Source organism: Echeneis naucrates, chromosome 4, assembly GCF_900963305.1.
Source record: "Echeneis naucrates chromosome 4, fEcheNa1.1, whole genome shotgun sequence".
NCBI lineage: Eukaryota > Metazoa > Chordata > Actinopteri > Carangiformes > Echeneidae > Echeneis > Echeneis naucrates.
Genome location: NC_042514.1, coordinates 13,693,025 through 13,705,802, shown reverse-complemented (window position 1 = coordinate 13,705,802; position 12,778 = coordinate 13,693,025). Strand labels below are relative to the sequence as shown.

Below are 12,778 nucleotides of genomic sequence, written 5' to 3'. Positions count from 1 at the left end.
AATTCACAAAAGCAGAAACAGTTGCATTTATTTCGAGACAATGTTGTTAGTTGTTAAGAAGAGAAAAAGAAAAGTCAAGAACTATTTTTATCATCCTTGAAGAGCTGGCCAGTATGATATGGCCATGTTTTTTTTCCTCCAACCAATCATTAAGTACATAAGGGAAAACACATTTGTTCAGTCCAGAAGAACACAAGAAGGGACAGATTTCAACATACAATACTCATTTTTAATAACAACAATAGAGAAGAACGTATAAACCCTGTCAAGCTAACATTTTAATTTGACTGTAAGGTGCACCTCTGTTATCCAAAGTCTAATGATAAAGGGGAGGAACTGGTACAGTAGGTCTGTCAAATGTGGCATATGAAGAACTACACAATCACAGCACGTGCTCATGATGATGAATGCACTGAAATGTTTCCTATAAAAATCGATGAGAGAAAATGTCCATAAAACATGAGTCATCAAGGAAATAGAAAGTGTTCATTGAATGAGACCCATTACATAACGAGAAAGGGAACAAATATGAAATTCAAGTATCAAAATAACTAAGACACTGACAAGCTGATAAGGTAAATTACTAAGGTAGTAAAAATCATGGGAAGAGAGACTGACACAATCAACAATACATTAGGCAACATTTTGCATTTGTTTAAGGCAGTTGATTAAAAAAACTAAACAGAGCAAGGCATCTTCTTCATTCCAAGTTAAATACAAGCCTAGCCCTAACGTGTCACCAGGAAATTTGTTGTACAAAACAACTACAACGGACTCTGAAACTAAGCACTTTAGTTTGACTTGTCTTCTGACATCTGAGTGAGAATAGAGTTCATATGGACAGCGGTGGGGTTGTGCTCTATATTTTTGGTCTTCTTCACAGTGAGGTTTGTCAGGGCTTATAAGGCTGGTGCATCAAGAGTGGTATGTCACTCTCAGCCTATTGTCTGGCACGAAATCTAAATGGTTGGCACATATTTGTGCACAGCATGGGAAGGCAGGGTAGCGAATTTCATCAGCTAACGATTTCCCTTCATTGCTTCCTTGGCTGCCAGGATGAGAGGTGTGAGGCTGGAGAGTGGCTTCGCCAGCTTCAGGAACGGATGCTGCCAGCCGTTATAAATATCAACAAAGAGAAGGGAGCAAAGGAAAGAGATGGAATTGCAGAATCAGTTAATGAGTTCTTTTGATTAAAACACATAAGAGTGTAATGAAAAATAAATGTAAAGTTATTAACCTGCAGCAGCTCTTTCCCTGCAAATCTTTTCTCTACATCCATTTCCAGACAACGGTTGAGAAAATCTCTGAAAACTGGCGACAGCTTCTCAGGATTCTGAAGTTCGGGTGTGCCGTTTGTAGCAATCAGGTATAATGCCTATCGCGGGGAAGAGAAGAGAGAAAGGGAACAAAAAGACTGGTGAAATCAAGTACAAGGTAATAACACAATTGGCAAGAAACCAGAGTTTAGTCTGTTTTTAATCCATGTTATCCAAGAACAGCCTAAAATATTACACGGTAAATCTATATCATGTTCTCAATTACTAATAAAAACGACAACAACATATTGCAACTGTCTCAAAATGCTACCAACAATTTTTTTAGATACACTCACATTGAAGAGGCAAAGTTTGTGATATGCAGCATAAACTGTGTCTGGAGAGTTCACCATGTTAAATTACCACCTGCCTGGCCAGGACAACAAGCTTCCTGATTGTTAGTTGCTATTACTGTTTGCTACAGGTCTAATGTTTACTGAATGGGATGCCATGAAAATGGATTAAAGAGCCTCCTTGATGCACAAATCACAGTTACACACACCACTTTGTTAGTCTCAGACCTGTATCTGCTGTAAGAAGTTAAGTTATAACAGGTACATCTCTGATTATATTATATAATAATATAATTGCTTGCATAATTATAAAATTGCTGAAGCATAACATTTATATATTCTAGATTCATTACACTTGGTGTGAAATATTTCAAGCCTTTTTTACATTTCTGTGTATAGTCAGTGTTGTGTTGTTGAAAGCATTTAACAATCTAAGACTGTAATTTACATGTAAGACATTTTAGTATAATCTTTTTGAGTACTTTTTGAAGGAAACTGACACAAGCACAAGGGAATTACTGATCACATTAGGCACTGATTATCATCTTCTTGGCATCAAATTCAAAAGTACAGCAATTACACACACTACACTGACCTTCTGAGTGGTCTTAATTGCAGTGTTGATAACAAAGTACTGAAAGAAAACAGAATCTGGCTGCCACATCTTTCTACATCAAGAGAAGTAAAAATGCTTTCAACTCACTCGTAGTGGGTTCTCATTCAGGTAAGGAGGTTCTCCTTCAACCATCTCAATGGCCATAATACCCAGTGACCAAATGTCTACTTTAGGCCCATAAGCCTTCCTGGTCACCACCTCAGGAGCCATCCAGTAAGGCGTGCCTACCATGGTGCTACGTTTGCTCTGTTCTGGAGTGATCTGGGCACAGAAGCCAAAATCAGCTGTTGGAGAAATGGAGAGGCATATAAATATCAAAAGGTAAACAATACAGTTATCTATGTTCATCAGGCTAAGTGAACAGTTGTGAAAGGACTTACTTAGCTTCACAGAGCCATCCATCCCAAGTAAGACATTGTCACTTTTTATGTCTCTGTGGATGACTTGGTTTGCATGTAGGAAATCCAATGCTTGTAAACACTACAAATAAAGGGATTGAAGGGAAGAGACAAGGAAAAGTTGTTGAGCATCAAGTTTTTGAAAGGTTTCATTGTCGTCATATGACCATAGCTGTAAAGAGTTTACCTCTCGGCAGACAGCAGCAATCTGGGCCTCATCCATGCAGGTCTCTGTGACCACATCTGTCAGTGAACCACCGGCCAGATACTCCATCACCACAAACAGCTCCTCCCCCATCAGAAAACTGTCACACAGAGAAACACTCAATCTTAAATACTGAAGAAACAGAATGACCTTAAACATTAAAGCCAACTATGATTTTCTGTTTAAACATATACAATTGTCATTAGGGGCTCCAAGCTAATATGTTAATAAAGAAGTCAGGCAGTAGGCCTACTTTCATTTGAGGGAATAATGGATATGTTTTAATCAGGGCCAACACCAATATAGATTATTAATAGTCAACAAGACCGATAACTGATGGTCTATTTTACTTAAATGGGACAATAACTCAAATGAGCATGTGTTGAAGACTTGAAACTGGAGACCAAGACTATGAACCCACAAGAAAAGCATTTACTGAGGTAAGAAATCAAGTGAAAAGTGGGACCATTTTCTCAGACTTCTATATAATCTAAACAATGGAGTCGCCCCCCGATGGTCATTAGACATAATGCAAGTTAAAGGTACTTCATTGGCTTGACTGCTCAAACCCAGTCTATGCCCACTTTTACATACAGCCTACAATGTATATTTCATATTACCAACAGTATTTTCAAATCCTAATCTGAAATATAACACTCAGATCAACTAGTTTTTCTATTTCAGCAGTTTGCAGTTAACACTAATCCAGACATTTTATTTTAGCTCAATACTTATAGCTGTTCTAGTTTCTGCCTGTCTGTGTACACAGAAACCTTGTTGCCTGATGTGTAAGCAGATGTAATGAGATTTGTTCTGTGGGCAGGACATTGCTCCAGACCACAGCGTGGTGACTACAGATCCGAACAGGGAACTGCATATGATCTTAAGTTCTGCATGTTCAAATGAATTTATCTTATCTGAAATCAATACAGATCATCTGAAAATGACTCATTTCGAGCCTGATCATCACCCAGGTTGATAATCCTAACTATTAATCCCTAGTTCATTCCCACCTGTCTAAAAAGTTGACAATGTTGGGGTTTTTCAACTCCTTCATTACTAGAATCTCATTGATGATCAGCTCCTTCTTTGGCTGCTTTTGTAGGTTGATCTGTTTAATAGCAACCTGTAGAGAGGAAGATTAAGACAACATATTACACAACACATTCTTGCATATCAAATACCTACTACTACGCTGGGTACCATACATTGCAAAGTTTTAAATTTAGTTTGTCAAACCTTCTGTGTGCACACTTTTCACATCTCCAGCCACTGCCTGACACAGTAAAGCTCCTCTATGGTATTGCTCACGTAAATGTCAAATTAAATTTTCTTATAGTTGATAGCAATCAACTGACAGACTGCAGTGCAGATTGTTTTTGAGCTGATTATATCGCTTGCACCATTTTTTCTCCAAACCAGTTGCTGTAACATCAATCTGACATTGAACTAAAAGCAATTATGCAGTGTTGGTGTCAACTTAAAACTTTCCTGAAATGACAATGTGTGTCAAAACTCGCGCTCAATGTTAATGTTTTGCAGCCCTTTTATAGAAAAATTTGTAGGTATAAATGTTTGTTTGGTAAGTGAATGAACTTGCTAGAACGGGAATGACTCAAATTGCACTGAAAAGCAACTTGAATGTTGAGAGAAAGACACACAAATGCCAGGAGTTGGACTAAGCCGTTAGTGGCTAAAAAGCCTATCAAAGTAGATGTTGTCAGAGCCTCTATGTCAGACACTTGGGCTGGTGATTGTTTTTTCCTCCAAGAAAAGCAAAGGGACAAAAAGCAGTGTGTTCACCCAGAGTTTGGTTAAATGTCAATGACCTTGTAATACAAAAGGGCACCTACTTGTAATAGATGTGCACCCTTGTTTATTACAAGGGCACTGACGTGTACTCAAACCCTGGCAAACTCCACCTTCGATTAGATTTTTTTTAATGAAAGGACCAAAGAGCCCCATCTTTTCAACCATCACTCACCTCCTGTCCTGTGGCAACATCAATGGCTGTGAATACTGTTCCTGATGCCCTGGAAGAATAATGAGATGACTAGTTTACTTCAAAGCATATTTAAAAGAACAGTTCAGTAGAAACTGTTGATGTTCTGACCCATGAATGAATGAAAGAATGAATGAATTCTACTTTATACCTTATTCAGAAATCACAAATATCTTTTTTCCTCATAGTTGTCACATGTAATATTTCCTCTGCATTACAAATAGTTTTTTAATACCCATTTGTTGTTATTTACACCCAAGTTCAAATACCCTGGAGTTCAAATGAACTGAACTGAATTGGTCAACAAGAATTGTTTATTAGCGTCAAGATGAAAGGGTTAAACCCCTAACCCTATTTCAAAGTTTCGATCCTCAACAGGAATAAATGTCTGTGAATGGGGAAGATGCAATTTTGTCGCTGCACTCCCTATGAGCAGGCTTCAAGCGAAGATGATGCTTTAAAAAACACCACCACCACCACCCACACCCACACACACACAATGATCCTTGATATGAAGAGAAGCTCAGAAAACTAGCTAATACTCAAACAAATCAGTAAAAATTGGCATTTCTCTTCAGATCACAGTGCACGTTTCAGTCAACAAGGATGCTCATCATGATGGAAGCAACTGTTGTCCAAAAACCAGAAATAAAAAAGGCTCCTTGACACGATTAGGAAGAATGCGCAGGAAAACATTATCACAAAGGTGAAGCAGGGTGGAGGGATTGTTGTGATTAGGGGCTCTGTTGACGCTGTGACATGACAGCCCCACACAATTGAGGGGAAAATTAATAATTAAAACAATACTTAAAGGCATATTCCAAGATAATATTAGAGTGGCTATCGGCATGTTGAAGCAACTGTGATCTCTGAACATGCAGGATATGTTCGATCTTATTGCTGCTAAAGGAGGTTTGACCAGTTATTAAATCCAGTCAGTCACACAATTTTTCCACCACTAATGTGAATATTTCATAGCTGTGGTCAATAACATAACAAAGGTTACAATTGTTGTCTATAATTCTGTCTTCATCAAGAGATGAGATCACTCCCATTCTATCATTAATCAAAGCGAAAAACATAACCATTCCAAAGGACTTAAAGATTTTTCATTATTATTTTTTCTCACCAGTGATTTGCATTCATTTGATCAACTAAATTTATTTCCCAATCGATTAAACAAAAACTTTGTGGGGTCAAAGTCAGTGTGATGGACTTGGCAAGGCTTAACTTAGGTTTCACATAAAGTTTCTAGCAATGTTATGATGAATCTATAAAAAATTAGTGGATATATACTTACCCCTGACCGATCTTTTCATATCTGGTGTATTTCTTCTTGGGATCACCGATGCTGACTATGGTTCCTGCAAACCAAAACGGGGGAGGAAATAGATTATAAATAGAAGAAGGCATTCATAATGTAATTGATGATGTAATTTTTCTTAAGAAAGTTAATGAGGTTTACTCAGTTTGTCCATGATCTCCTCATCTGACATCTTGCCCTTCTTTTTCTGTCTGTCTGCAGCCTTAGAGGCAACATCTCCATCTGTACACGCACTTGGAGCAGGGATGGGGTCAATAACAGAGCGAGTATACACCTGTGGATCATAGCAAAACCAATCATGTTGATGCTAACAAAGAATGATCAATAAAGTGGAATTTCCACTTTTTACAATGAATCCTAGGCATAATCACAAAGAGGCCAACTTATTTCAGATTACTGACACTTTTTGTATGTTCTGGTCGTGGCGCCACAACAGGAGGAGGAGTTTCATCGTCGTCATCATCATCAATGTCTTTGATGTTTGGAGATGAAGGTTCAGTTCCTTTTTTGGCAGGCTAATTAGAAATGGATTAAAATGTTAACACCCCCATTAAGACAAAAGTGTGAGTAAAACTTTTTAGAATTCTTGAAATACTTACAGACTGAGGCCCTGGAGTGAATGCATCTTTTTCTGTTAGTAAAAGAGGAAGACTGTGTTTAAAGCAATATTTCTCAAACTTAGCCAAAAAATGAAACTCATGGGCCACATAACTTCTAAGCATCCCCAAAACCAACAGAGCTACCACATTCATAGCATTGTGGTGAGCTCGCATGGAAAACTATTGTGGATTTTTTTTGTGTGTGTGGAATGGAAGGGGGGGTTATTTAGATGTCTCTACTGAATAAGTCAGTGACAAAACAGGAAACACAACATTAGAAAAGTAAAGCAGCCAAGACCAAGTTCTATAAACAATTAGGGAAGCACCTGATCTACGTGGACAAACCATTTACCAGTGCAATGTGTAGGGGTTGTGCTTCACAAAAGACAACAAGGGGTGCTCATTCATGCATCTGAAAACAGTTGGACAGTTGTCACTTGACAGAGACACCACAATATCAGTCTTTGTCATGGTGACAACTTAATGATAAAATTTTGCACTTGCTTGTTGGGTCTGTTGCGTTGAAGATTTCAACTGAATATCTTTTAATTGACCCAGTCTTATAACACAGGCCAATGACCTTGTCTGTTATTTGTGTCTGATAGTTAATAGGCTGTTGATAACTGGTGAACTTGAACACAGCCACAGAACAGGCTGACAGATTTCCTCTCAAATGTCATGCTGATCAGTGACATGTATCATTAAATTGGAACTGTAGACCGATGGAGCTATGTGAGTAGACAGCATTGCAAATCAATCACCACCTTACACTGAAGTCCAAGCATCAATTCACATTACAATGTAGCTAACTGGGTGGTGGTTTGGTTTGGTTGGATAGATGGATGTAGGCAACCAAATGGAACTTAAATCAATTATCTCACTTGTTGTCTCACCAGAGGATGAAAAGCTGAGGTACTTCTGACGACCATTGCCCGTAGAGTCATAGAATTTAAGCACATCAAGCACAGCCTGTGGGTTTTTCTTCTGCTCTGACTTGGTGATGTTTGAAGTCTGAAGTAGTCGAGCCCACTGCTCTGGCATACCCTGTATACAGCATATATCCGTGACTCAAACCGTACTGTTCTGAAGAAAACGACAGATGGGTAAAAACTACACATGTGAGAATGACCAGCCAATGAGAACTCACAGTGAACTCTCCTGTGACAGCATCAAATCCAACATGTATGGTGTGTTCAAAATCTGAAGGTGGTGAGATCTCTGGCCGTTCTTTATCTCTGTCTTTCTTTCTGCCACCTGCAGGTAAATAAATCCTTATTTAAATTACATGACACATATGACTTTGACTGATAACAATTTTGAAATTGATTATTTTGCTCTTTGTGGTGTCTTCATCTTACCCTTTTCAGCCCCAGAGAAGATTGAAATTATTTTATTACGTGGTTTCCTCTCTTCGGGCACAGAAGGGAGCGGTTTAGAGCTGTGGTTGGCTGAGAGTGAGTCTTTGCCAGAGCTGGTGCTGAAGATGGTACTGCTCATTCTGACCGGAGGAGCAGGGGGTTTATCCTCAGGGTCTCCGTTATCACACATTGCCTTGCAAGGCTTGAGCGAAACTCACAGAGCTAACAGGACACAGGGGAACACAACGGGCAACGATGAAGAGGGTGGAAAACAGAGAGGGAGCGAGGAGGCGCTCACATCAGCATGAGGCACAGGTAGACTCATGCACTACAGGAGGATGTGGCCAGGATGACAGAAGACACAGGTGGGGCTGTACCTGGATTAAAACCAGAACTCGGTTAGAACATAAACATGATACAAACAGGACACAAATACAGTGACAGTGAAGTCAGAACTACTGCCTACCTAAAAACAACGTTGACTGGCTGCACTCAATCTAAAGCGTGTCCATCTTTGACAGATGGAAATTAACATTCAGAAATGTGTATCAGTCACTGAGCCATAGAAACTGTACCAACAAATAATGCTAATATCTGACAGATAATGAGGCCGACAGAGCAGACACCACGTCGACGTAAGTTAAAGGGCAGAGCCAATCTTGTCCCCTCCGATATTCATGTGGGTGAATGGTATTTTTAGCGACCTGGCTCATTTTGAATCAAGTCTGAAGAAAGGGAATCCCAGATCACATACAAGAATGACACAAGTCACTTTTCTCCCGGTGCACTTGAGTGTGGGGAGACGCAGACGCTTCACTGCTTCTTGCTAAGTTAAACAGGTCCCCTGATAGACGTCAAGCCCGTTGTTTTTCCACATTAAGCCATTTCTACTGTTATGCTTGCTCTCAAGTGCCCTTCAGATAACAACAGGGGCGGCTAGCAAGCTAACGTTAGCATACATTACTTAGCCAACAAGTGTGCTAGCTATATATGCTAACGTTAGCATGATGAGCTATACTTTGCATTTGCAATCCTTCCAGATAAACGTTAGGCGCTCTGCTAACGCTAGCTAGCCCGGCGATCAAAAGTTGTGGGTTTCCCCGTTAAAGAAAATGAACATCGCCGACATGCGACCCGGGGGAGATTAGAAAGGGTGCAGAGTATCAAACCAGTCAGTGCAGATGTGCTTTATTTGCAGGCTAACGGCGATGCAGGAGCGGCGGAGCTCACCGGAGAGTCCGCAGCAGTTAAACTTGAATAGAACTTGACTCCCGGACGGTCCTCGACGATCCGAGAAAAAAATGTCCGCGACTGCCCGTTAAAAGTACTCCCTCTGTAACATCGGGCCTCAACGGCACACACCGCATACGAACAACCCTGTAAAAATGTCACTACAACTATTTACAATTGAACTTTTCTTCTATCTTCTCAGCCCCTGGATAATTCCGCTATGGCGAAGGGGAAGCGGAACTACCGACCCAGCCCTGCCTGTTCACTGAACGTTTCAAATGAATGGTTAGTGAAGTTTGTCTGCAGTCTGGAGTAAAAAAATTACAGTCCGTGCGTCAAACACTTTCATTTATAATAATAACACCCTTGTATTACAGGGGATTAAAAAAAACAATAATAAAACACTAACACTTTGAACAAACTGGAAGGTAGAGGTCGAAAACATTTATAGTCAGCGACAGAGAGCCTGAATATTATATATTTATGATATTAAAGACTCTTTGAGCCATTTCTGCGATTCAAACAGCAAAATGTTTTAATGCAATCTTGTCTTCCGACATGGCGATGCGTTTTTAAGATTGTGAGTTCAAATACGCATTCATTCTGCTTAAATAATAAAGATATGATCTCTGAAATAGCGACTGCGGGCGACTTATCATGAAGATAGGAAATTTGCAACACACCAAAATGCAACTTAACATGATGTTAACATGACTTCCTCATATACATATAGTACATAAATACTTAATTGGGTCTAAGAATAAGGATATATATTTAACTGTATAGGTCTAAAAAGTCATTTATAATATATATTTTACACATCCGTAGCTCACATCAAGGATTTGAGATTAGAAACATTTCGGAATTAGTCTGAATATACACAATGAATGCATATATTTGTTGCTATAGAGGAATTTCACATACGTGGGATAAATAAAGTCCTCTTATGTCGTATGTCTTAAATGGCAATACTAACTTACAATACGGCATTTACATGAGAAAAACTGGTAGAAGACAATAGAACAAAACTCAGTTGCTAACTTTGTACAGTTTGCACAGGTAGTAGGCTTGTGGCTATGTTCCTTGTTCTGAGCCAAGATTGCAACAGGAGGAAATGTCTCAAAACCGCTTCTGTTTGGGTGACTGATCATAAATGTTTTTCAGTGCATTTCTTATTTCAAACTATAGCAATACAATTCACTTTTTTTTTTTATACCAATGTCTATTAGTGTCTGTGTGGGATTATTTTTTTGTCTCTCTGATGTTTATATATATATATAATACTTTTTATCAAAATCATAGATATAATATCAGATAACAACTGTTAAATGTTTGTGAATTGTTTAGCTCAAGGTATGATGACAATCACAGAGAAATTCTGTGTTTCCATGTATATTTTGACAGTAACACACAGCAGATGATTGTGACCAGAAGAGTTCCACTGCATACAGGTATCACCAAAGACCCATCACCAACTGGAAGTTGGAAACTCACGGGGCCATGCTCCTAGAGGATACAAATATTTTTGATTGGGGAAAAAGGAAAAGGAACAGTCAATGATTAGTATAATAAAGAAAAAAAAAACTTTTTTCCACTCAGTATTTTGAGACAATTTGAGAAAACACCTGCTGAAACTGGACTTTAACCCACGGACACATGCTTGAATTGTGGACAGTGCAGGGGGCATCCACAATAGCGTGAGGCTCGAAGCTGTTGAGTTGCATACCTAAAGAAAAGATAGACTTTTAAGTTTCCGACAACCAATAAAAAGGGCCCTTAATGTCCAGGTATTAAGTAAGTCTTAATCAGAACGATTATCATGGTATTCCAACTTCACTGTCATGTTATTAAAATCTGGCCCCATAACTTCAAAAATCCTTGCTTTCACAAACATCATAGCTCATGTGAAGTAGCCAAAATATATTATTTCCAGTAGGACACTAAAGTAATAAGATAAACATTTTGGTTACTTGTTTCTGAGAAGAAGACACAGAACCACAACATAAATTTGAATTACTTACATTTTTCAGTCTGCAGCAGCAACTCTGGTGGTTGCATATCAACAGATGTAAAGGTTTTCTGAGATGAGGGCTCATGGTAGCGACCATGCATTGGAATTACTACTTTTAGCTCCCTAGGAGGGGGATCACCATGGTTGGGATACACATAGGTCACAAATCCCAATGTCTTGTGAGCAGGCACCTCAAGATCAATGGAGGAATCCAGTAATATCTTACAATGGTAAATATGTAAATAATTAGACACATACATATTTTGTGAAATTAATGTCATATTTGCAGGGTAACAACAAAGTATGTTTCTGTTCAGTCATATAATATTAATTAACCTGCCAATCACTTTGATCTCTCAGGGATGCAAGTTGGTATGGATCCACGTAGACACCGCTGGGCCATCGATAAACCAGCAAAACTCTGATACCTCTGGGCACATCCGGGCTAAGGTCAATATTTGTTATAAGATCCCTTAAAAAAAATGACCCCAAAAAGACAAAAATAAATAAAAATCAGTTACTCCTGTCTGTCACAATTGGAAGATTGTTCCACTTGTGGTACAGTGAGGATATTGCTCAGTTAATACCTGTGGAAACCCTTTTTACTAATATCCACAGACACTGACACTGATGTGGATTCAAGCCACTGCTTCAGCTGACCACAATGGTTCTCATCCTCATCTGTAAAAAATAAAAAGGCTGCGTTGATCAAGAGGCCAGGACTAGATAGCGCAGACTGTTTATGGCATTAAACGGATTACTTTTACATTGTATAAGCCTTGACAAACATTCAGTAAGGAAGAGTAGACAAAAAACTAACATTTTAACATTTGAATAAATGTTGAATGCCCAGCTAGTCATTACCAGAAGTCCAACGGAAGAACAAATTGGTTTTGAATGTAAAACAAATCCACACTTATTATTGATTATTAGTTTTTCAGGTTTATTAAAAGTGTTTTTCAATTTTAAACGTAATCCTGTTTCGAGTTTTTTCCTCAACGCTCAACGAAGAAACTGTCCGACTTATCCTTCCAGAAGTTTTGACTGAATATAAGTTTAACTGCTAAATATAATCATATACTTTACCCATTCTGTTCAAACAATGGCATGTTGCCAAACAGGTCAAAACAGCGACTAGTACAAAATACATCAAAATTATAAAGGCGAACTTTAACGATCTCTTTACAGTCTGTTTATTTAGCTAAACTACAATGGCCAGTGGTATGCTCGTATAACCTGTTTACGGAAAAGGACCACGAAGGACCCTAGATTTAGAGAAGCTGCATTTCTGCCTGATTTTAAATATGTAAAAAAAAAAAACTGTCGTGAAAATACACTATGGCAGTCGTTATGCATGAATCATGCTGTTCAGAAAATCCTCAACAACTGATGGAATAACAGCTATTTAAAAAGCAATAAATAAAAT

The 12,778-nt window shown here is 38.7% G+C and overlaps 2 protein-coding genes across 3 annotated transcripts; both read right to left on the bottom strand.

Moving 5' to 3' along the window:
* Positions 1-10: 10 nt before the first annotated feature.
* Positions 11-9,582, bottom strand: pak2b (p21 protein (Cdc42/Rac)-activated kinase 2b). Of its 2 annotated transcripts, none has more exons than XM_029499472.1 (15): positions 9,342-9,582; positions 8,112-8,488; positions 7,901-8,007; positions 7,635-7,797; positions 6,754-6,785; positions 6,556-6,669; positions 6,296-6,428; positions 6,131-6,194; positions 4,813-4,861; positions 3,842-3,954; positions 2,811-2,928; positions 2,606-2,705; positions 2,313-2,509; positions 1,238-1,375; positions 11-1,106 (listed from the first exon to the last, which is right to left on the bottom strand). In XM_029499472.1, exons 2-15 carry the CDS (start codon positions 8,299-8,301, stop codon positions 1,020-1,022), a joined length of 1,605 nt encoding a protein of 534 aa, XP_029355332.1. In that variant the 5' UTR covers positions 8,302-8,488; positions 9,342-9,582; the 3' UTR covers positions 11-1,019. The 2 variants fall into 2 exon arrangements, with proteins under 2 accessions (XP_029355332.1, XP_029355333.1); XM_029499473.1 differs by having other exon boundaries at positions 7,647-7,797.
* Positions 9,583-9,728: 146 nt separating this feature from the next.
* pigx (phosphatidylinositol glycan anchor biosynthesis, class X) lies at positions 9,729-12,584 on the bottom strand. Its single transcript, XM_029500600.1, has 6 exons — positions 12,439-12,584; positions 11,940-12,033; positions 11,689-11,824; positions 11,363-11,573; positions 10,967-11,067; positions 9,729-10,847 (listed from the first exon to the last, which is right to left on the bottom strand). The coding sequence occupies exons 1-6, from the start codon at positions 12,500-12,502 to the stop codon at positions 10,707-10,709; spliced, it is 747 nt and encodes a 248-aa protein (XP_029356460.1). The 5' UTR covers positions 12,503-12,584; the 3' UTR covers positions 9,729-10,706.
* Positions 12,585-12,778: the final 194 nt, after the last annotated feature.